Raw genomic sequence first — 26,250 nt, forward strand, 5'->3', positions numbered from 1 at the left:
ACGGAATACACCCTGGGCCAAAACGTTGCCCTCGATTCCAAGCATCACGTTTGGTTGAGGCGCTTTACTGCGCCACCACGCACAGGTATTCGTGGCGCTCTCACATCCGCAACCATTGCGGATCTTGAGGTCGCCGCGCCGGAGCAGGTATTACACCTCTTCTAGGTTCGAAAGATAATAAAGTGAACATCGTCTGTTGTCGTGTCCTGTAACGCTTACGGCGCAAATTGTCGCACCAATTTCAGGCAGAGGATCCTGCTGCAGCTCCGGCGCGTGGCGTCAAGTTCAAGTTCTCCGAAGGGGAGAAAGTTTTGTGCTACGAGCCCGACTCCTCAAAAGCCAAAGTACTCTACGACTCTAAGGTGACTGAGGGCGCAAGATTCACTGGTTGACGAAAGTTGCTCGACGCATTTTATCACTTCTCGGAACGTGTAGATCGATCGCTTTAATCAGTGCATAACAGTGGTGCAAACGCTTTTTGTCCCGGCCTTGCAATGGTTGTCTGAACTCGGTGTGGAGATGAGATATCCGAATATGATAAGGGTGTTCAAAGCAAACTTCTATCCACTACGTACTTGCGCATTTTAAGCAACCACGTTGAGCCGCTGTTGAACCTAGCCAAGCGCAATGCTGTGCTGCTAGTCGCAGCCGTTACAACAGTCACCAAAAAGTTTGAATATGGCGCGATCCTTTCATTATGGTTTAACATGTTTGCGTTGTCGCTGGAGACATTCCTGAACGCCCAATGTAAACGATAGAGCATTGACCTTAGCGTGTCCATATACCAAGGAGAACCAACTGTAATCTCCTGCAATATGCTGTTGCCCAGGTATTGGAGCTTGTGGTTGGCAAGGACGGTCGAGGCCGCAAGATGCCCGAATACCTAATTCATTTCAGTGGCTGGAGCAGCAGGTAGGTTTGCTGTGATGGAAGCTATTTCATTGAGCTGACTTTGCTGAAATATATATATATATATATATATATATATATATATATATATATATATATATATATATATATATATATATATATATTTCTTTTTTCTTTTTACAGCTGGGATCGCTGCGTTGCAGAAGAGTTCATATTGCCTAACACCTTAGAAAACAGGAAGTTGAAGAAAAAGCTAGCGGAGGAAGCAGCACAGAAACTGTGAGTAACAGTGGCCGTGCTGCTTCCCGAGACCAAGCAGCAATGTAGACGCAGATGAAGATTTTTTGTAATCTTTCTCTCTACTTCCTAGGCTTCAAACAAGTAAATCAAAGAAACGTAAGGTTCCTGCCATACTGAAAGAAACTCTCGACAGAAAACTGCGTGGAAGGGGCAGGAAAGAACGAAGCAACAGTGCTTCGAGTAGTGGCGGTGAAGAGTCCTCGTCACAGTCGGACTCCTCAGAGGTGACCTGCTCCCCTGATCCACTTTCTTAAGCCTGTCTTTTGTATACTGCGGTCAGATGCGCACCTTCAAGGACCAGTGAAATCAAAGATCACTGAAATCCATGAGCCCCATTGGCTCTCTTCCACCGCCTCACACAAAGGCACATGGATTTTAATGGCCTTTGGTATCATTGGTCATTGAAAGCAAGTGTGACTGCAGTGTTAGTTTTAGTTTGTTTGTGGCTGCTCTACAATTTAGAATCCTTTAGAAAGCAGCATTTCTGCTGCTGCTCAATAGAGACTGAGCTAATGGGAGCTAGGCAACAGAGCCACAACAGTTCTGTGGCATTAGTGCAGTTAATGATTGGCTAGGGGATGTATTGTATTGTTGGTTGGCCGAGATTTGTGTGCTTTTACACACCAGGCAATTGTAAAGCAGTCATATATAAATGAGGTTCAGTGAGCTAGGCCAGCTTTTTTTTTTTTTATATATGCAAAGCAGGAAATCTTAATGGACTAGGAAGCCAATGATGAAACATTCGTAAAAACATTATTTTTTAAACATTTTTTTATCGGTCACCATAATATTGGTACAGGGTGGAATGATACTAGCATGGCTAAGTGCAAGGTTCTATAATCAGTTGCATGCTTTTCCAGCGGATGCTGATCATTACAACAAAAAGCACACTTATGAAGGCATTCATTGTAAGAGGGCTTGGCTGTAGAAAATGTGGTTCCTTGTTGCTAATCTCACACCTATCTTATCATTTTGCAGCAGCAAGGTGGTGACTCCGACGAAGAAAAGGATAGTGAGGAGGAACCAGAGGAAATTGCGACAGATTACAACATTGAAATTCCCAAGATTCTCCGAAAGACATTAGAGGATGACTGCCACAACATCACTGTTAGAAAAAAGGTCTGGTTTTTACCCATTGCACACCTTTCTCCACCTGGTACAGTGGGCTCCTCTTGCACTAGACTTGCTGTAATATCCCGAGTCATCACTCATGTATTGCATATTGCTAACTTGTCATTTTTTGCCAGCTATCACTTTCATTAGATACAATTGAGAAATCGTCCATTCCTGCAAATGCAGACCTCATTACCAACTGACACAGTGCTGTGTCACTGTATCCAATATATTTTCTCATTATTTGGCCACATTTTTTAGAAAAGCACATGACCTATGTGCTAATTGTGCATATTACTCATGACTGAAACAGTGATACATAATTTGGTGATTTTCATGAGGACATGTAAATAAAGACAGCGTGATGGTTCCACCAGCTAGAGATGCAAGCACTTAGAAAAAAATAAATGCACAGGACAATGCTGGATAAGCGTTGTCCTGTTTTCTTTTTTCTAAGTGCTCACGTCTTTACCTGCTGGAACCATCACATTGTCATTGTGAACCAACTAGCCCAGAAAACCACCCTACTCATGTAAACAAGACTTGCTGGGACGCTGCACTAATCAAGTTGCTTATGAATCATGCTTATTACTGTTCATGCTCGGTATGTAGTTTTCGAGCCGGTGAGTGGCAGCTTTGGTGGCATGAAATTGAAGAAGTAAGATGAAGTGTGTTAATTGGTAGAATGATATTTACTTTATGTTTTTGTTTATATTAGAGATAAAATGAAAGGATTTAAAAGAAGGCAAAATATGCCACCCACAGGGATTGAGTCAACTCTAGTGAGGACACTGGATCATAGTGGTACAGCATAGATATCATGTAAGGGTTTATGCATTGCTCCGGGGTACAGTAAAATCTCTAATAAATTTTTATGGGACTGCAGGGATAGAATATCACAGCCAGGAAAACATATTATGCCAACCTGCTGAACTTGTTAGTGTCACACCCACGGTTGTGATCACACCTACCAAGCTTGACATTTCAAGTGAGAAATGTATTAGCAAGAGACTTATTAGTGCTGCTCAACCTTATTCAATGTTCCACTGCAAGCCGGCATTGCTGCACAGCGTAATGCCACAAAGGAGATTTCATCTTGCTACCTCCTCCAGAAGTTAAAATGTTATTTTACCTACGGCAATAATGAACTTGGAAAGAAGGTGGCCTTGCAGAACTTGGAATATAAACTTCGTCTGCCCCTAAGAGCTTGTTATGCGTAGTGCCTGCCGTTTAACGAGCTGTTTCACAGTGACCACAGTGAACAGGAAAGGAACTGGATAGCACTGTCAAGGATACATTACATGGACGCACACAGAAGTTTCTGCTAAAGCATAACGAAGAACAACCACCACCATGATTCAAGTAAAATATAAAATCAAAATTACTATATGTGCACTCGTAAGGTACAAGAAATTTGTAGAGAAAATACTAACTTAACGAAATTGTAAGCCACTTGGGCACAAGCTAGGGAAAATAAGTGACCAACGAATATTTAGTTTTTTTGTTTCAAATGTCTCAAGCAAAGCTTTTGAAGGCAAAACACAGGTTTTGTGATTACATGTGAACGTTCGTGAGTAGGATTGTACATGTTATAATGCATGTTTGTTGACTGCTAGTGATACGTGAACGAAGCTTGTGTCTCAAAGCTTAGAGCAATGTTGTTGAATTGATGGGGCAGTTTCTCCCATGACTTAGAAACTGTAAGTGAATGAAAACGGGCCATAATTTGTCTTTAGTTGTGGTATCTTCAACAACAAAGAAGGTCTTAGCGAATATGGTTTGTTTTATCAATTTTATTGTCGGGGCAGTAAACAATGTCATGTAGCATTTCATAAACCACGGTATAATATGATATTGAATACATGTCTTGAGGGGCTGAATGTTTACAAATGAGTAGGCAAACTTCACAGAATCGTGCTTGTGAAGAAAACAAAAAAACAAAAACAAAGCTGTTTTCATGTTGTATGTGAGTTTATTGTAACGAGGTTCGACTGTGTTGTCTTTCCTGTTTTCAGTAACTGTTGGCACATTTGGTGAGGTCCTGTAAGAAGGCAGTTTGCCTACGAGTGGTGATGCCTACGATTGCATGTCACTGTCGTCATGGTGTTGTCGATGGCAACAACTGCATTGAACTGTTTTGTGAACTCTTAATTCTTCTTTTCTGCCTCAGCTTGTCCATCTGCCATGCACGCCTGACGTGGTTGACATGCTGGAGGGCTATCTGAAACACTATGCTGCAAAGCTAAGACTTACAGCCGCCAAAAATGCCAAAGGCAACACTTCACGTCAGCCACCCCTCGATCCATCAGAACTGGAATCAAGGTAGATCACAAGCATCTCACATTTGTGCATGCCTTTTTGTTTCACCGAGCAGCTACTCATCTTGTGGCCCATAGCCACCCAGAATACCACCTGTCGGTTTTTCTTAGGCTATACAGAATCTTAAGGAAATGTGCATGGCAAATGTATGTTAATTGCATTGAAATACTGGCAAGCCTCAGGGTGCACTAAGCAATTTTCTGAATAGCTTTTCTACAGACCTGTTATGGGTTTATTTCCCAAGAGGTGTACGATTTATTTCCTAATCAAAAGCAACATTTTCCGCAACAGTATTGCTGCCGTACTACAAAGAACTGGCAGAGTAGAGTGACTCTTTGATTCCCTCGGCTCATTTACTATGCACAGCAGTTACAAGTGTCCGACTCCTTAATACCTTTAGAAGCTCGCGCATGATCTCAAGAAAAACACTACATAGGAGGCGGCCCCATGCTTTTCTGGAACTACAAGCAACAACACACGCCCAGCCGCAAAATTGTTATTGGTAAAACACCTCCCGAAGTACATGCCTGCCGCTATCTACCTCGAACCCTGGTTACCACCATTGGCACCTACCGCCTCCAACACCACCACAATCTTTCTGCACATCTTTCCATTCATTTGCTGAATAAGGTTTCAAAACTATGAAGGTTTCAAATATGCGAAGAAGATGGAGGGTGAATATAATGCTTACATTACATATACATTGTGATTTTTCACTGTAGCTGAGCAGGATTATTTGCTGTATCCAGCTCACCCTCTTTGCTTCACACAAGTGCACACAAAAGAAATTTCATGGCACTATAAATTTTGCTCAGTTTGCTCAAGAGATGTTTTTCCTTACACTCATCTGCTTCTGTTGGGGAATATAAGGGCTTTGACACACCCGCAGTGCCGAAGCCCCTTGCTTCCGACTGTGCAACGTTCTGCACAGATGAGGAAATCTTCTCAGTTGGTGATGGACAGTTTCAGCCAATATCGTAGCTTATAATGGTTACCCGCCGTGGTTGCCCAGTGGCTATGGTGTTGGGCTGCTGAGCACGAGGTCTTGGCCACGGCGGCCACATTCCAGTGGGGGCGAAATGCGAAAACACCCGTGTACTTAGATTTAGGTGCACGTTAAAGAACCCCAGGTGGTCCAAATTTCCGGAGTCCCCCAATACAGCGTGCCTCATAATCAGATCGTGGTTTTGGACACGTAAAACCCCATAATTTAATTTTTTTAAAAGCTTATAATGGTTGATTGTAATAGAAGGCAGACATGAATTGATTTCCCCACATCACTGTGCAATTTTTATAATGTTTTATGGGAACCGTTTGAAAATTTTGTGAAGATATAGACAGACTAACAGATGGACACTTTCAACCTATTTCCTTGCTCGCGACTGCTGCTTGCAGTAATGACCTGCATTTTTATCGCCGCCAGAACCCACCAGTGACCAACGTTGAAAATTACATTCTGGGGTTTTACGTGCCAGAACCACGATATGGTTATGAAGCATGCCGTAGTGGGGATACGGGCGTTATTGCAATTTGCCCCCATCAAAATGTGGCCCCCACAGCCGGAATTTGATCTTACAGTCACGAACTTAGCCACGTAATTAGTAGTAGCTTTAGTAGCTACTACGTCATCACGACCGGTAGTGCCCACCGTCGCAGAAAACCTTTTGAATTGTAAATGAGTAGAATTTTGTTACTTCGGTAATTGAAAATCTCAAGTCACATTGGCCTCAAGTGGTTCAAAATTAGATGCAGGATTGCGCAATTGGCCACCCATTATGTCAAAAATGCCTGCATGTATTTATGTAGGATTTTTATATAGGATTATATAAGAAATCTTTCTTGAGCAATCGAAGAAGTACTGTAAATAATGAAAAATTATACTTTACACCATTTAGTGAATCTGAGTCATTTACTAATTGTAAAGCGATTCTAATGCTATCATTAGTCGCAAGGTATATAGCAGGTTGTGTTACAATAAAGCTCGAAATTTTGTATTACTTAGTGAGGAAGGGAACCAACTTTCATCACAGGAATGCACATCATTGTACTGGTGCATCATTGTACTGATAGTGGTGAAACCTAATGGTGCTGCTGGCTGGTGAGGACAACAAACGTTATTTCCAAAGAACATTGCATTTTCCTACACTGAAGTGTACTTACACCCAAACATTGAATGTGGCAAATCGGTTAATCAGTCCTGCAGAAATCCGCGAAGTGGAGAAAGTTTCATGAAAGGGTGCAAACTGACGTCCACCCGACAGTAGCATAAAGCTGCTAAGAAAGCTTTGCAGTTGAAGAAAAAGCCATTTTGATCTGGAGATCAAAGCCGGGACCAATGCCTTGAATTTCCTTTGGATTTATTTTGTTGGCTTATGCTACGGTTGAGGGTGGGCGAATATTTGAAAATTTGAATACGATTACAATATTACACATTAACTATTCATATTTGTATTCAGAAATTAACTATTCAGCATTTTCGAATATCGAAACTAACCACATATTTCGCTACAACTGACTGTTAAAGTCTCGTTACTGTGATTCGTTTGCTCAACATAGTATCAGAAAGTATCAGAAGTGAAACAACGACAAGGTTTTCGAGGCAATGCAGAAAAAAAGATGCGTGGTTAAGCGCTTTTTTTTTTTTTCATTTCTTTTTCTTCAGTTTAATGGCAAAAGCCTCTGTACATGGCAACCTGTCATTTTTCCTTATATAGTCTGCCATTAGTGTTTTTGGTGGTCTAGTCATGTAGCAGCTTCATCTTTGCGCTACAACCAGTAATGTTTTCCTTGCAACGGGCCCTATTACATGTAGTAACATGACACACAAGTTCTTCAGAAGCTATTTCTCTTTTCTTCCACAACTTGAGATATTTTTTCAGTAAACATTTATTTAGCACCCACCATTTACTCAGCAGCCGTATACCCCAGGAAAGCTTGCTTACAATCAAGCTCTAAAGATGTTGGGGGGCTATTCGTGCAGTTCTTTTAATGACAATTAGAAATCTTGTGTTTAAAACAGATCTGAATTGTCCCTGATAGTGAGCAGTCTTTCTTTTCACTAGTCATACAAGCGTGGTGCCTAATTATATGGAAATAAATATTCCTGTTTTTAATATATGCATCAGCATTTTACTATTCGATATTTGATTCGATATTTCATACTTTTCATTTGTATTCAATTTGTATTTGAAAAAGTTGATATTCACCCACCTGTACGATTTTTCCTTTCGTCGAATCATTGTGAGTATGTAATGAATTTTATATATGCTTGTGCCAGGAACCTGAATGGCAGGAAGTTGTACTTAGCATGCAAAAGATATAGTATGAGGCTTCATTTTCGACATGAATTGGTGGCACCCAAGGCTTTCACGATTCAGCCTGTTATTCTTTCTCTAATGTTGGATATCAGATTGTGCAACCTGGTACCATGCCTAGGAGCCTCGAGTCTATCAACCATGGCTAGCTACTGTTTCTGTCTGCATGCTTCCCATCTTTCGCAGTGACTTGCAGTGACGTAATCAGGGGGGGGGGGCACACCAGAAATAACTCCAGTGAGTTTAATGACTCTAATGTTGATTTTAGTTCTGAAGAGAAATATATTCTGCCTTCAGATGACAAGCAAACACCCTTGGATGAGAGCACTAAAGAAAAAAGTGACAATAGTGAAAACGATTCCTGTAGCGATCATCCACTACATGATGCTGGCTGGAGACTGTACACTGTGGGAGAGCCTCAGAAATAAAACATTTCTGAAATATAGTATTTACTTGAAAATAGGTCGAACACAAATATAGGTCAACCCCTTATATTGAACTCACCGAGAAATTAAAAAAACATAATTAGAATGTAAGTTGAACAATATCTTTTCAGAAAAAAACAAAACAAAAAAACTTTGAACATGACACACCTTTATCTACTGTAAGCTCTGCTACTAAATTTTACTACTCAATGCCATAAGCTGCATCCTTGTCGGAACTGCCAGAGAAGCTGTCCTCCTCGGATGTTTCACAGGCGTCCTCGGTACCACAAACGACGTTTTCTTAGGTGCCGTCGAGTGCATTGGATATGCAGCATTTCGTTAAGCTAGTGTGAATAATTTCCAGACTGGCTATACAGTGGCTGCGGTTGCTTAGTGGCTATGGTGTTGGGCTGCATTGCACAAGGTCGCGGGATCAAATCGCAGCCACAGTGGCTGCATTTCGGTGGGTGCGAAATACGAAAACACCCGTGTACTTAGATTTAGGTGCACGTTAAAGAACCCCAGGTGGTCCAAATTATTCCGGATGGTAATACGGCGTGCCTCATAATCAGATCGTGGTTTTTGGCACGTAAAACCCCATAATTTATTTTTGTGTGCGGCCATGATGAAGCAGTTCCGTTAGCTCGGTACTTTTGCTAGCTTTGTTCACCCATATAGGGCTATATTCTTTGGTCACGAATATGGGGTGATAGCTCATTTTGGGTAACATTTCTCACCCCCCCCCAAAAAAAAAGTCGACCTATATTCTAATAAATGCGGTGATTCATTTACCTTGCTTTTGGTCACATGCGAGCTATTTCTGCACCGTGCTCAAAACACGTGAAATAGTTCCCGACTGGAAAGGCTGCAAAGTTGGTAAATGGTCACGAGTGCAAAGGGTTAAGAATCAGTGCTACAGATTCAGGTTGGCATGAATAACAATACCACTCCTGTAATGGTTTGTTGCTAAGGGTATTAAGTGTTAGTTCAGTCTTCAAGCAATCCTGATATAATGTTTGGAATGATATCTGCTGCAGTAGCTATGGCATTCGGCTGCTGAGTATCATGTCATGTTGCCGTGGTGGCAACATACCAATGGCGCAGACTATGCAAACACTTGTGTACCCAGCTCTCAGTGGACGTTGAAGAACCTCAGGTGGCCAATGTTAATCAGGGAGCGTTCCACTGTGCGCATCTCTTATAGCTGCTGTGTTATTTTGGGCTGTTGAGATAAATGAGCAAAAGAACGAATGAATGTCTGGATTTACTACGTTTCTAGTAGTTCCTCCACTGTGTTAGACATTTAGCTTGGTCTCAGCCTACTTACAGTACAAAGGTTCCATTGTGTTTTTAATGATGGCATACTTTGACAGGTTTTCGTTGTGTAAGGAAGCGATGGATGGACTGCCGGATTATATTTTCTTCCACCTTGTCCAACTCGCTGCTGTACAACGAGGAGAAGGCTCAGCATAAGTTGGTAACGTCTTTTTGCCGCCCCATCCGGATTTCTCGGTGAGCAAGTCGTAAACATTGGCTGGCTTTAGTTATTCTCACTTGGATAAGTGTTCTCTTTATGTTTCCTGTGGTGAACTGTCGCTTTTATAAAAGAAATAAGATTGATATCTATGGGTTAAACATTTCGTGGTAAACTAGTTACACCACGTGTGCATAAATCTTTATGGAGTAGTAGTTACCCGACACCTTTCTGGTATCTTTATTTCTTGTGCATTAGGTTTCCCCATTATTTGCTCTTTCGGGTTTCTCTATCCAATTTTTGCTTTTTTAGTATGACAGGCGGGGATACTGATCCCTATACTCAAGAGGACTTCTATACTAATGATTTTTATACTAACGAGGACAGCAACCATTCTTTTTCTGAGAAGGCTGCAGGAAATGAAATCTCCATTTCTGCAAAGGAGAATTATTCCACTTGCTTGTGTCTGCACTGTCAGTTTGTTTTAGTTCCTTAAGAGCTTTGATGTTTTTACTTTTCAGGTCGACAACAACCAGCCGACCAAATGACACGGCAAGTTCTACTGAAGCAAGCCTTTTAAACATGGCGCCAGACGTTGCAACCACGGTGAAGTGCCGGTCTCGTAAAAGCCTACATGGCAACCCCGATTCCAAGGGCACCTCTTCTTCTCCAAGGCGGAAGCGATCTGGTTTGTGCTGTTGCATATTTGTGTGTGACAACCAATTGTAGATCTGTGATCAGGGCCCGCTTGTGGGAAGAGTGCTTGCAATGGAGCCTATTATGAGCCCATTTAAGGAGAACAGGAAAACCGGCAAATGGCGTGCCAGTGGGGATTTGAACTGGCAGCCGGCACTATGAGAGAAAAAGATTAGTTTGGCCGTTAGAAAACTCGCCAGGTGACAACCCTAGTTTGGTGGCTAGACGGCATGATGAATGTAAGGTTGCATTTTGTGCAGCATTCATTGATGGGGTAATGTCAAAAGTAAAATGGTCAGTCCAGTGGCTTCTTTCATTCTTTAAAGCATGGTCGTCACTAAAGCCATCCACTGTTTTGTAACTTTTTGTCTGTTTCATGGTTGATTTCCTTCCTTAACATCACTCCCATATTGTTTTCAATCTTAATTCTCGTAATTCCAGGCAATATTGACTCTGTAGTTCTGCCTTATAAAACATATGGCCTCTTCCGCACCCGAATGTCTGTCTGGGCAGCATGAAAGGTGCTGAAAGAAAATTGATCATCGAGAGGAGCAGGTGTTAGTCTAGCTCTGTGTTTGAGGAAGTACAAAAAAAAAAAAAGGAAGCCTTCGCAGATGTATGCAAATTCGAGCAACTTATGCATCAAAAACAACGAAGCTGTAAAAGAGAGTTCTTGCACCCATCGAAAGTCTATAGAGGTGCGGTTTGCTACTGTTGTCCGACATCTACCCAAAACTTTCCAAACGCTTTGCTATGTCTGGTGCCACTTCATATATACCTGAGATTTCTTGAACACTTTGCTATATCTGAGCTTCACTATATCTTCACTATATAATTCGAATTCAAAGGGGCTCGAAAATTTGTTAGAATTAAAGGCAGCTTATTGAACGGAGGACTTACTTGCAGCGCTGCGTTAGGCGGCGCGTGTGCACTGAGCTAACACAGGTGACGAGTTCTGGAAGTGTAGCTTCACGGCAGCGCAGCACGTGCTGGGACGTGGCCGCATTGCCAGGTCGGAGGCATTGCTGCTTGAGTTTGCACAGCTGAAGCATGGTTGGGCGGTGCGGTATATTTGCATTAACTGTCGTAAATGCTTGCATGTTTGAATTACTGGACACTTTCACACCTTGAAATACACATAATTTTGACAGGATGATGGCGTCAGTTCGAATAAACTGGAAGCCCAATTAAAGCAGGTTTGAATTAACGAGGTTCCAATGTAGTGCTTCTCTACTCTCCTCTATATATGATGCATCGGTCCTGTATGCTATGACAACTGTACTGATGTCAGCATCTGGCTGCATGTTTCGACAGCTGCTTTGGGACTGCAACGTAGCTTGCACTTTTTGGATGTTCTTAGTGATGGTTCATCACTGACGCCGGTGTTCGGCTGCACATTCTCACTGACATCTTAGTTTTGCATATAATATGTGGTGGCTGAAAAGAAAGGTAAATTATAAGATACTAATGGCACCTGCCCTTGTCACTAAGTACATATAACAGGCTATTCCTTCTTATATAGCTGCTTCAAATGCAGGCTGCATTACAGCGCTGTTATCTGGCTGATATTCAATACCAACCACGCTACTATATGTTGCCGCTGCTACATGAAAACCATTATGGGACTAGTCCAGCATGGCAGTTACATGTCTTTGCCATCTCCAATCTCCAAAATTCCTATAAAAATTCCTTATTCATTTTATTTCATTTGTTTTCTCAGTCTTTCTTGCTAGTGTTAAAGATAATAGTATGCATATTCACTTATCTATTAGAAAGAATGCTTATGTTAAGGAAATAGTTATAACAGTTCTTGAATAGTGATGAGTTATTTGTTTTTGTTTTGCTTGAATTTGGATTGCAGCAAGTCCGCCAGAAAAACGCAGCTTGCGTGCTGTGGATCCAAATTCTGCGTGGAACAACTCTCCTGCCAAGTCTACTCACGATGACAGTGACACAGACAATCTGCCCTTGGCTGTGGCGATAATGGGTAAGGTAGTGCGTGGGTTTGGCAGAAGTTTTCAAACGCCAGTCTTTACACAGCCCACCATATTGTTTCTATATTGTCATCAATGTGTATCTTTGATAACCAGCCCTTTTGTCATCAGCTGGGTTTTAGGTCAGTAAGGGGAAACAATAAGTCAGTTAAGACTGGTAGATTATTGCTGCACAGCATTATATGCATCTTTTTGGTAGAAAGTGGTTGATTATTAGTTGCAGTGTTGAATGCAAATGTTCCCGTTCATGATAAAAATTGGATGAACCTGGGTAAAGTACCTCAGAAAAGGCTGGCTGACGTTTTGGTAGGTGAGCTTATTGTTGACAAGGACTGCTTTGTCGTCTTTGGCATGTTAGCTTGAAACACTTCTAACAAACTAAACACAGACTGTTTCCAACTGTCAGCCTTCTGAGAGTTTCTTTTGATAATTTTTTTGCTCGAACTGTGTTACTAATTACATGTTTGGTGTGACAGATTTCAAGCAGTTTTCATGTACCTTGACCTAATTTGAGTAAAAAAAGACCACTAAAGTTATAAGGCTGAGTAGTTGCCTACTTTCAAATGCAATGTCATTATGTGTTTCATTATTGATAAACAATTAAGTAGAACTGATCAGATGTTTCTGAAATTTTCAACAGGCCATTGGCCACTCACCATTTTGTTTTTCTGCCTGTTCTGGATGACTAATCCTCCGGCCAAAGTAACATTGGTCTTCTTGCAATGAAAAAACTTTATTCTACCAATTTAGCTTACCAGCATTTCATTTTGTTTATCAGTAGTTTTTACAGTGATGCTCACAAAGTGTAGTGCACAGTGAGGAACATATACGACAGAGCTCGTAGTGTTGTATGTGTTTCTTTTCGTCATTGTCCCTTGTGCTGTTATTATGCTGGCATCATAAATCATGTACAAGATGCAGAGAAAATACTTTGTGCGAATATAATTTCAGTTTACACTCTGTCAGAGTAAACGGGGCTAAAGGCATCTCTTGGATAGTTGCTGAGGCCTCAGTTAATGGATTAAAACAATGCTATTGAAAGCGCAAAGAAAAAAATGAGCAAAGAGATTGACAGATGCAATGCCAGAAGCCTATGCAGTAAATACAGTGACACAACTATTTGCTGGTGCAAACAGTTCAATTCATCCACACACAGTACATATATATATATATATATATATATATATAAAAGTGAGTTATTCTTTTTCTTTCGCAGATTCGACAAGTCAGTCGACAAATTCTAGGTTCAGTCATGATTAGCACTTAAATTTCGCAATCTAGTTTGACTGTCAGATCTGTAGCGGATGTTTTATTCATTTTTTTAAGGAGCTAAGAGGCATACATTGTAATGCTATGCAATTTCTGGACAAATTCAGTGGTTCTTTTTTTGTGTGTGTGTGTGTGTTTAACGTAATAACTGTGTGCCATAATGTCTTCTAGCCCTTTTCTTTAAATACGAGGGTTTTCTAAAGGAATGCTTACAGGTAGGTTTACTGTAAGATGCCAGAAAAGTTGTATATGTTGGTCGTTGACTATTTTTCATTAGCATCCCTTCAAAGGATGTACTGACATGGAAATTTTTTTTCATTTGTTTAATGGGTAGCTGTGGACCCAGGAATTATGGTATGAAGCTTCAATTCCTCAAGAGAACCACAAATAATTATACCACCTTTTTATGTGACCAGCTTAACATGTGCACCCTTGCTGAGGCCTTAGATCATCATAATCTTCATCATCGTCACCACCACCACCACAATTATCATCAGCATCATTATTATTACTATCATAAATTATGCAACCACATATAAACCACACATACACAGACAGAAACTTAGATTGCAAGTAGATTGCATATCCAGATCATTTTAACTCATTAGAGCTTGTTAGTCCCGCTGTGTAATTTAGCTTTGTCAACAAATATCTGCAAACAGGCACAGTCAAAATGACCTTTTTTGATTTCATAATGTGTCAGCAGCTGAGCATGCACTGTCAAGTTTTGTATCCAAGGGAGAAGGCATGCATGGTATAACAGCTTTGTGGGTTCATTGGTACCTGAAAAAAATTGCCGCTGGTGTTTTAGATGTAGGGGAGCATGATACGCAGGAATTCTCATGATGTTTTTGTTAATGCCGGATGATTCCTATAAAGATATGATAATTTGCAAAATGGTGGCACACCGTAACTAATTGTTACAAAAGATTCTAAGAAACCAATAAAAGCTAAAAAAGAAAGGATAGATATGCAGTGCACCTCGATATAATGAACTCGGTAAAATAGGCAATTTGCTTCGTTATATCGAAATTTCATCATATCGAAATTTGACCGTTTATGCAAATAAGTACACTCGCCGATTTTTTTTTTTTTTATACTTGTCATGTCACTTGTGCGAGCGATCCGATTGGCTTCCCTCGTGACGACATCAAGAATGCTTGAAGCATGGTACAATTAATTTTTATAAGTGTATAGTAATTTGTGTACTTGCAAAAATGAAAAGAACAAATGCAATAAAAGTAGACATTTTTTCAAACCAATGGTGCATTTCCTCCTGAGAATGCGGATCATCTGCTACAGCTGTTGTCTGTGCGTGGGCATTTGTGCATGCGTGCATGCGTAGGAGTAGTATAAAGAGTTTCTCCCGAAAAGCTAGGCTTTATGGAGGCAAGGTTGCAGGGCTGCATGTCCGGGAAGGCAAGGGGTGAGAAATAATGCAAGAAATGTTAACAATAGTACAGTGACAACGGCAGCTGGTAGGATGCAGAGGGGTTATCTCACATGAACATGGGTGCCGCGATGTCCTTTTCTGGAGGCGAAAGCACGAATGGTGCCACCACTGTACTGTGCTTGTGTTCTGGTTTTTGCAGGGAGTAAACTGCATTGACTGCATGCTGTAGAAGACGCGAGCACTGCATGTAAACTTCAATTTGAGGCAACACAGAAATGCACCCAGTTTCAAATCAACCGAAAGTATACAACAGTTGCATTACAGCATGACACTGTGTTCAAGAAGGCAGGGCGTAGCCACGGCCTCACAAAATAAATGTTGAGGGGGAACGCCACATATTGAAGGGAGGGTAGTGTTTAACCACCCGTAGCTCTTTTAATATAGTGCGCTGGCATAAAATGATTATGAGAAGAAATTCTATAAGAGATACTTTCCATGTCTAGGTGGCACTCTTAGGTACAACAGAAATTGTTTCAGGGGCCTTTTAAATTACCTGTGAACTTGACTCAACCATGTGAAGCTAACAGATAATGAAGCCAAGGAAAGCATAGGGGAAGTTATTTGTAGTTTTAGTCGAAGTGTATAAATGATAAGCTAAAGGGCTAAAACTAATTTCCTTGGTTTCATTATCCGTTGGCTTCATATGGTCGTGACTAACAAAAGTCCGGCCCTCAGCTCCCCTTCTTCTCGTTCAGTGAACTTGGCTGTTTGATGACGGTGGTAAAGGTGGCAATGGTGGCAATGATGGTGACATTCATATAAATCAAATCAACAAAAGTCACAGTAGTGGGAGAAGTGCAGAGGTCTTGTAGATGCTCTTTGATTCGAGCATGTTTGGTTGGTGCTGAATAAACAAACAATTATTTCAGGTTAACATGTTTGATGATGTCGCGGTGGGTTCTCATTGCCAATCAGGCATTATGCTTAGACCATCAAGGGACAAGATTGAATTTTGTGCCACTGTTTGGGAACCGTACACATTTTCTCTGCATCATGTCATCACTTTCTTTGCAAAATTCTTGAGAAGGGGCACATTGTTTATTATTGCTTCCCATTATTTACCTCAGCATTCTTTTTCCCCAAAGATGAGCTGGTTAAACATAATGGCACATTTAGATGCCAACCATTCTTACCACTGAATATTTGCCATTGTGAGATCCCACAGTTGATACTACATTCAAGAATGAAATGAAATCTCTGCTTATAGGGGGAACTGTTTTGCTACATCGGTGACTGACATTTGTTTATTAGGTTATGAAATGGCAGGTTGATTTCTGTTGGCTGACCTTCAACTTGAACCAGAAAAATTACCACTTTTAATTACTGTTTTTGAGCGGGCCTTGTTACTGAAGCCCTACTTTTCTCCTTTTTAAAGGCAGAGCACCGAGGCGACGGACTGTAAGCACATGTTCTGTGTCGTCGTCTGTGTCGGCGGCCACGTCTGAAGCTGCTCCAAGCACAGGTGGCAACAAATTTGACTGCACAATACTCCCGAGTGAATGCTTGGAAGAAAACCCGGCATCTCCAGCTCTGCTGTATGGTGTACAACACCTCCTACGGCTCTTTGGTGAGAGGACACTTTCTAATTGCATGTAACGTGCCATTGGAAATGAAAGGTGTATCTTTTTCTTTCCTTGAGTGATGGCCTTTAAAATAGCAAAAGGAGAGGGAAGTGCCACCTAAGAGGTTGCCATTATTGTATGTGTAGCACCTGCAAGCATTGTTGAGATTGCCACAGTGATCCTCAAAATGGAAAAAGCCATGTTCTGAGGAAGCAGCGCGAATGAGTATGCATATTTTTCTTTCTTTATTCAAGAATTACCCTGCATTGCCCGTAGGCGTTCTGGCAGGGGGTTTATATCATGGATATAAACAAGTCTACATTTTCATGTCTGTTAAAGGGACACTAAAGGCAAATACTAAATGGACGTGGACTGTTTAAATACCGTTCCAGAAACCTCGCAACGCTTGTTTTGTGCAAAAAAAAAAATACTTAGTTTACGAGCAAATTGCATCTGAAGGGTCCGAATACCTTTATGGCAATTCAAATCTCCCGCCCCGCCAACCAGAGAGTGGTGACGTTGCATACGCCATCACCGCCCTTGCTGCCGTCGGTGAGTAAAACGGCGCCCGATAGATGGCGGTACGATGCGGTGCTGCAGCTGCTTTTGTACAAGTGGCGTGGACCGTTTAGTCATTCCACGACATCACATAGAAGTGGAATTCTCTGCTACTTGCATTTGTGCGAGTTTCGCGAGCGAGCAAAACCAGTGCAGCACTACGCGATAACGGAACTACTGAAACGCGAAAGCGCAGGCGGCGCAGAGTCAGTGAAAAGAAAACCTTTCGACCGACTGTGTCATTGTCAACGGTGTAATTGTCAATGAGTTCTTTTTTCTAAAAATGAGGTAGATCTGGTGAAGTAGCATTTTCTTTCGTCTTATAGTAAAATACAATGATGTTTTTATAACGAGTGGTCGAGTTGTAGCGACAGAATTTAAATGAGGAGTGCCTTTGTCACCGACCAAGTACTTGAATGTCCCGGAGGTGTCTCTAATCTTGCCCTGCATTTACCTCAATTTCTCGATTACTAAGGCTCTGTTCAAGATAATATTGATGCCTTAAAGATACTCGAGCACTAACCCATCACTTTAACTTGACTTAGCATTTGCCTTTAGTGTCCCTTTAATGCCACAAGAACCTGCCTAACCAGGCAAGGCATGGTGGCGCACTGTCTGTTCAGGGTATGCCAAGCATGTGGGGACCTAATGTGTTTTCTTACATAGACGGTATGCACTGTGGTACCATGCATACTTGTTCAGCCTTGCCACAGAGAGAATTTAGGGTTGCCACTTGGCCTTCTTTTTTCTCAGAGTGCCGGCTGCTGGTTTGACCCCAACTCTGGCTCATCATTTGCCTGTTTTACGGTTCTCTCTAAATTAGCACATAATAAACTGCATAGTAAGTGTTCTCTCGGGCGTTCATGCATACCAGACAACTCTCGTAAGCACGTTCATTTTTAATTGCCTAAATATTTAAACGTCATTTTGCGAGGCTGAACGCTTCATTCTTCTGCTTTTTCTTTCTTCCACGCTTTCTCTTATAAGTCCAGCATTTCCTTTGCTTCTCTCTGATACCTTTTCTTGGTGATCACCCACCGTTGGCACATGTCGTGTCAGCTAGCGCAACCATTTTATGAAGAAACTGCCAACTTTAGCCTCATGCTCTTCGTCAACGGGCAACCCTGTACTCCTCCGAACTCGCTCGGCAACGGGCATCCCTATCGAAATAAAGTTAGTTGTTTTGTTCACCTCAAACGAAGCAGTCAGTTCTTTTTTGACCTGCCATAATTTCCTCAAACAATTGGTGCCGAAACCCGGAAGAAACGATCGAACTTACCATTGAGGCAACGAGGTCAACAGACGTCAACCGCACAACGAGCTCGGGGAAAACCAGCAACGATCCTCAGGTAAAAACAGGTCGACGAGGCGCATTTTCAACAACAAAGACCTAGGGACGCCACACCCAACGAAAACCAACACCACGACTCAAGCCCCATCGCGGTAAGAGAGCTGTTAACACTGATGCTGCAATGGAACGGCTCAAACTGAAGAGAAGCGCTTTGAGAACTCAAGTGACTAAACTGATTTCTGAAGATGACTTATTCTTGGAGAGCCATGCAGACGAAGGAGCTCTTAATGTCTTGTCTGCGAGGCTTAGCGCCCTCCAAATACAGCTAAACGAGGTGGACGCCGCCATCGAACCTTTAGTGCAAGACCAAGACGCAGAGCAAAATTATGTACAGGCCATAGAATACAACGACCGTATCGTCGCACACATGGAAAAACTCTGCCAGGAAGCAGGAAAAGTCCTGCGAAAGAAACAAGCAGAAATGGCCACGATGCGGGCGCAGACCGACGTCGCTCCAGCGGGGGCAAGGTCCAAAGTGAAACTGCCGAAGCTCGAGTTACAACGATTTAGCGGCGCCGCCACAGAGTGGCAGTCCTTCTGGGGGAGCAGTTCGAGCAAGCGGTGCACGGAAACGACGCCCTCTCCAACGCTCAAAAGTTTCTGTACTTGCGATCGTCACTTTCGGGAAAAGCCGCAGCGGCCATTGCCGGGACTGGGGCTGGGCAATGGGGCAAATTACACCAGTGTCATCGAACTTCTAAAGGAGCGCTTCGGTAGACGAGATGTGCTCATACAAGAACGCCTGACTCAGTTGCTTGACTTACCACCGGTGCTGAACGAAAAGGAGCATATCGGCCTACGTCGGCTCTATGACCACCTGCAACGCAACATCACTGGTCTCACGCGCTCGGAGTCAAAACAGACAGTTACGGCGCACTGCTCTCCTCTGCACTCCTGCGAATGCTGCCAACCGATCTTGTTGTCGCATACCATAAAGGACTTTGTGCTGCAAGCAAAGATGACGGGCCCAGCATCAAGAGTTTGCAAACTTTTCTGAAAACAGAAGTAGAGAGCCGGGGAAAAGGCACTGCAGACTGGTAATTGCGAAGCCAGAGAATCAAGCCCAAAACATCGAGACAAAGAAAAGAGCAAACCTCAGAAAGGCTCAGCAGCTTCTCTTTTCTCTGCTGGTAATTCAAAGCAGTCCGATCCGTGTGCATTCTGTGCTACAAAGAATCATGCGACTCACGAGTGTCAGGCGCAGATCTCACTGGATGAAAAGAAGAAAAGACTCACTGGCGGCTGGTCGGTGCTTCCGGTGTTGCATATAAAAACACACAGTTCAAGGGATTGCCGCAACAAAAGAATAAAATACAAGGAATGTGGCAGAAGACATCTGACTCAGATGTGTGACCCGACATGGAAGCCACCCGAGAACAAAGCCACAGAGTTGCACTCTTCGACAGAAAAGAAATCTGAAAAAGTACCAACTGTGCTTCTCCAAACCGCTCAAGTATGGGCAGAAGGACGAAGAAGAGCCTTCACCAGTCTCCTCTTTGACGGAGGTAGCCAATGAAGCTTTGTCACTATAAGCCTCTCACGCGAACTGCAGCTAGAGGTCGTAGGTGAAGAGGACATCACAATCTACCCACTCGGAGGAGCAGGAAACGTTATCAAAGAAAAGTGCAGAAGAGTAAGAATTTGGCTAAGAAGTCAATACGACCGTAAAGAGCACTCTATCGAAGCTCTGGAAATACCGGAAATCTGCTCTGATCGGCTTCATGTTCCTGAGGGCATCCTAAAGAAAGTGCAAGGGGACATGGATGAACTGGCAGATGTCACTGTGCCACCAGCCCATTTGATGGGAAGCGGGATTGACATTCTTATCGGTGCTGACTATTACTGGACTGGTGTGGCACACCCAGTCCATGGAGGAAGCAAAGGTGACTCTGGTCCTCTCAAAATCTCGAGTAGCACCGATTAAGAGAATTTCTCTCCCACGACTGGAATTGATGGCCATGGTGATAGGTGCTCGACTGAGGGAATATTTAGAGTGATCCCTGAACCTCCCAGCAGCCAAATGGTATCTGTGGACAGATTCATTTATTGCGCTGCATTGGGTGTGAGGTCCCGCACAACAATGGAAGCCCTTTGTCGCCAACAGAGTGGTGGAAATTCAGCAGCAAACGGATCCAGACATCTGGAATCACTGTTCTGGAATCGAAAATCCCGCCGACCTTTTGACAAGGGGAGTCACACCTAGGGCACTCAAATCGAGCTCAATTTGGTGGAATGGACCTGCTTGACTTTCACAGCCATCTACTTGCTGGCCAAGTCATGAAGGCATCACTGACATGACCATCGCTGAGGAAGAAAGAAGAACACTTTGCATTCACAATGTAACCGTAAAGGAATCTGTCTTGCCTCTGCAAAAATACAGCTCCCTCTCTAAACTGGTTCGTGTGACAGCTTGGGTATTGCAATTTTCCTACAACGGCAGGCGCCCCAACCAGAAATACGAGGGGCCTCTTACGACAGAGGAAATTCAAAAGGCACACACCTGTTTGATCCTTCAAGCACAATTCGAGGCCTTCCAAAATGAACTCCAATGTCTTCGCCGTTCGACACGCATGCCAAGCGATTCCCCGATACGTGATCTCAGCGTCATCTGTGACGACGATGAAGTGCTGAGTTTGGAGGAAGACTTAACGCAGCCGAGTTGTCATACAAAGTCAAGCATCCTATTATCCTGCCGTCGAGACATCCCTTCACAGAGCTAACGATCAACGAAACCCACCAACGTCTCCTGCATGCTGGCGCACTGGAGACTCTTACCGAACTGAGGGAACAGTACTGGATCGTGCGGGGAAGACAAATGGTGAAAAAGGTGCTCAGGAAATGTGTGACTTGCAACCGTTTCAACAGCCGTGCTGCTACTGAGCCAGTCGCCCCTCTGCCTCGTGAGAGGGCGACACAAGCGCCACCGTTTGATGTTACCGGTGTAGACTTTGCTGGACCACTGAACACGAAGGATCAAGGAAATAACCGTGAGTCTTACATCGTTATTTTCACGTGTGCAGTGACTCGCGCAATACACCTTGAACTGGTGACCGACATGTCCACCTCAAACTTCGTGATGGCGTTCCGAAGATTTATCTCGAGAAGAGGAGTCTGTCGAGTCATCTTTTCTGACAACGCCAAGACATTCCAGCGAGCTTCTAAGGATCTAATGCGACTGTGGACAACAGTACGAGGAGAAGACATTCGGAACTTCTTCACAAGCCACCAGATCCACTGGAAATTTATAGCTGAGAAAGCCGCTTGGTGGGGCGGATTCTGGGTAAGGATAGTTCAGTCCGTGAAAACATCATTGAAGAAGGTCTTGGGAAACAGCTACTGCAACTTCGAGGAGCTCACGACAATAATAATTGAAATCGAAGCTGTCATCAACTCTCGACCTCTGACCTACGTCTACACGGAGGCGAACGAACCCGAACCTCTATCACTATCGCACTTTCTGATAGGAAAGCGACTGACCACTCTTCCTGACAGCGATTCCGCTACAGAGACAGCTCAGCCACATGGTCAACTCAATCGTCGCTGGGGCTACCGCCAAAAGATGGTCGATCAATTTTGGCGTCCCTGGCAAAAAGAGTACCTGGCAAGTCTCCGATCAGCACATTTTGCTATGCCGAATTCGTCAAGCGCACTGAAAAAAGGAACTCTCGTTTTGGTTCATGAACACTATCTACCGAGGCAGCTCTGGAAAATTGGAAAAGTGGCAGAAGTTCTTCTCGGACGAGATGGAAGAATTAAAGCCTGCATGGTATGCATGCCTAATAGAACCACATTGAGAAGACCGATTCAACTGTTGTACCCCATGGAATACATTGACGAATGACCTGAAGCTCATTCCGGGGGGAGTATGAAGAAACTGCCAACTTTAGCCTCATTCTCTTCGTCACCGGGCAACCCTGTACTCCTCCGAACTCGCTCGGCAACGGGCATCGCTATCGAAATAAAGTTAGTTGTTTTGTTCACCTCAAATGAAGCAGTCGGTTCTTTTTTGACCTGCCATAATTTCCTCATTTTATGCCACACTAGCGAAACAAATGCACACTGTTTATTCTCCTGCCCTCACACAACCCAAGACTACATGATTGACGAGTGTAGCAAATTTTATTTATAAAGCTTTATAATGGATTTCGGTCATGTGAAGTTTCGTTTTTACTCAGTGACATTATATTGTTCAAAAACATGTGTTGAACATAGCGAGGCTTCGGACATGAAAAAGAGACTTGCCATGCCATTGAAGGCAAATGTGGCAGTCACATGGTATCACAAACAACTTCAGAGCTCTTCAGTCAGCCCGGTGCAGTTGTTGAAAGCCATACAATGACCGTGTTGCCAAAAGCTGCCAAATTGTCTCTTCCTATTGTTTCTTTCTCTTGGTAATGTAGGGAGACAGGCTCTCCCCTCTCGTCCTGTTGAGTGCTGAATAGACTGGCTTTTGGCCATACTCGGCCAAAATGCTGAATGAACTCCGCTGAATTAACTTGGCACTTAGCCATACTTCTTTCTGGGGTTTTACGTGCCAAAACCAGTTCTGATTATGAGGCACGCCGTAGTGGAGGGCTCCGGATTAATTTTGACCACCCTGGGTTCTTTAACGTGTACTACAACGCAAGCACACGGGCGTTCTTGCATTTCGCCTCCATCGAAATGTGGCAGCATTTCGATGGAGCCATACTTGAACTCGGCCATAGTGTGTGTGCAGGTTTTAGTGGTATCTTGTGTCGCGAGACCACTACAACAGGTTTCAATAATGCGACAAGTCCCCTGTTTCATGTTCGAAGTCAGGCTGCACTTGGCATGCGTTTTAAACTGGACACATTAAAAGGTTATGAATTAATTATTTGTCACGCTCTCGAGGAATTGTGGCTCCATAGCGTAATTACTGGGTCAATGGCTATCCAATAAAACAATGAAAACTAGAAAAACATTTTCTGGTCAGTATTCCTTTAAGACTTGAGAAAAACCACGGAAGAAACTATTGTAAATGCCATCGCACCTGTCGCAAAAGAATTTGGCTAACAAAAAAAAACATAGCTAAGTTTGGTTACCATCTGTAAATTGAGTATGCAACTTTTTGCAAGAGTATCAGTGGTAATGAGTGAAGTTTGCGAAACCAGAAGCTTAGGTGTGTTAGCTGATGAAACGTAATAAATATGCCACTGTGTAAATGACAAGATACATTGTAAGCAAGACGCAGGCATGATACTGAGAGGGCTGTGTGCACTCTCTGTTATTCCTTGACACTTGCTTTGCAATAAATTCATTTAAAAGGGACCATGAAAAGATTTTGACAATTGTGTACAAACGTACCGAGCGGTAGGGTAGGTCCTTTTGATTCAAGTGCTCCTCATAAAGCGTAGAAATTTATTACAAGGTTTTAAAAAATGTGCATCGCTACTGATCGCAGTGATACTGTCCCTTGCGTTTTCATGTGCCCCTTCCCACGCTACGTAGTGTGGGTGAGTGATGTCACTCGGGTGAGCAATCTGATTGGCTACCCATGCAACGTCATCAGGAATGCTTGAAACATGCCGCATCATTAAGCCTATTTTTAATGGCATACGTGTGCATAGTAATTTGCATGCCCTTAAAATAAATATACAAACACAGTAAATGTAGATGTTTCTTGAAACCAACAGCCCACTTCTGCCTGAGAATGTGGATTGTCTGCTACAACTGTGCCAATGGCACCCATTGGACACGGAGGTGTGCTCAGTGAAAATAGGTTTGCTGCATGTAGCCCAGTCTTATAGAGAAAAACTTCGCAGAAAAGAGACATGGAAACGCACTCTGTTTAAATCGACCAGAACTAGACAACACCTGCATCACCACATGAAGGAGGCGGGACATAGCAATGGCCGCACAGTGTAAAAGCTGAGAGGCAACATTGTGGCTTGAGAGGAGGGTAATGTTCAACTACTCGTACATGCTTTAGTATAGTAACGCGCTCACACAAAACTCTTGTGAGAAAGAATTCCTTGAGAGATAGCTTTTATATTTCTAGTAGCACAACAAAACCGTTTCAGAGACTCTTGTATGGAACACAGAGTTATTGTCTATTATATATTATTTCATTGCCAGGCAATTGAGACTGTCGAGCTTTGTAGCTCAGATGAATGAGAAGTTATAATGAAAAAAATGACTTCTATTCCCATTAAAATGTATTGTGCCCTGCAAATATTAGTGTAAGATAAAAGGAATGTTGCATGGGGTAGTTGGTTCATACTTCCAGGTTTTAACAACTGTATACTTTAGGACAAGGATTAAAAAAATGGCAGACACAGAACAAATGCTTGTTCCATGTCTGCTTTTCTTTCATCCTTGACTAAAATTGTACACTTGTTAAAACATTAAAATAAGAAATTTGCTATATACAAGACTTTTTTGCAAATTTGGAGTTTTGTGTTATATTGACATGGGCTATTTTGCATGCAGACAGGCTGCACAATACTTTCTAAACTTTAGTGTAAACATAATGATGTGGAAGATTGGCAGATTTGGTTGCAAAAGCACATTGCATTTGGGTACCATTTGAAGAGCTATGAGTTTCTCAAGGTTGAATCCTTAATATTTTGTTTTTTCAGTGAAACTTCCAGAGTTGCTGCAGAAAATGGCAATCACGAAGACTAAAGCTGGCTATCTTGAAAACTTTTTGAACGGTTTCGTGCAGTAAGTATGTATATACTAAGTACCTTATTCTATGATAAAATGTAAAACAGGCCGTGCTGATGCCAGACCTTTCTTGCTTTTCAGCTACCTTGCAGGTCGGCACGAAGAACTTTTTCCATCATCTGCTTATCGAGATGCTGAGCAAGTTATGGCCGAACTTGAAAAATACAATACTCTTGATGATTAAAAATAAAGTTCATTGTCTGTCTTGATGATTAACGCACATGGCGTTGTGTATATAAGTCATTGCACCCGGGTTGGGAAGTTTGCGTAACTCTGTCTTTTGTGTTGTTTCTGTGAATAAAATGCATCTTTTGCCATGTACGTTGTTAAAAATTCTTCTAGGAGTTTTATTTGCACACCTCCGTAATTATTTTTACCAGCTGGGGTAAGTACACGACCGTTTTTGCATATTGCCCCCATCGAAATGTGGCCACCGCTTCCGGGATTGAACTCGCATACTCAAGCTCAGCAGCGCAATGATTAAGCTACCACGGCGGGTATCTAGTGTGTTGCAGTTGTGAAAAGTTAAAGAAAAGAAAAATGACCAAGAACACGTACGTTAGCTATGCGCAACATCTTGAACTGTTTGAGTATTTGACCACAACATATTTTATCAAGTACAGGAAGGATTAATGACCAAAGCTGAGAATGAGTAAGTTCCCTAGATAATAAACTTGTTTTATCTACGAAACTTGAAAATGAAGAGTGTGGCGCGCGCTGATTACAGTCAGAATCAAAAGTTTACAAACCGTACGATCTAGAAAAAGAAAAAAAAGAATATTTGCGCAGTCTGTATACTAGTCTATGCGAAAAATATGGTTTTTGCGGCTACGGTCCAACTATTCGAAAATTGAACGTTTTCTCA

At 42.5% G+C, this 26,250-nt stretch overlaps 1 protein-coding gene across 1 annotated transcript; it reads left to right on the forward strand.

Moving 5' to 3' along the window:
- On the forward strand, positions 1-25,706 carry LOC119448711 (male-specific lethal 3 homolog; the record flags this gene model as incomplete). Its single annotated transcript, XM_049666468.1, is given in 14 exon segments — positions 1-147; positions 246-362; positions 830-912; positions 1,054-1,149; positions 1,241-1,394; positions 2,149-2,289; positions 4,454-4,605; positions 9,715-9,748; positions 9,750-9,853; positions 10,337-10,503; positions 12,373-12,498; positions 16,603-16,794; positions 25,298-25,382; positions 25,467-25,706. Coding segments are annotated over 14 exon segments (1,701 nt in total), but the record flags the coding sequence as incomplete, so codon positions are not given.
- Positions 25,707-26,250: the final 544 nt, after the last annotated feature.

Source organism: Dermacentor silvarum, chromosome 4, assembly GCF_013339745.2.
Source record: "Dermacentor silvarum isolate Dsil-2018 chromosome 4, BIME_Dsil_1.4, whole genome shotgun sequence".
Lineage (NCBI taxonomy): Eukaryota > Metazoa > Arthropoda > Arachnida > Ixodida > Ixodidae > Dermacentor > Dermacentor silvarum.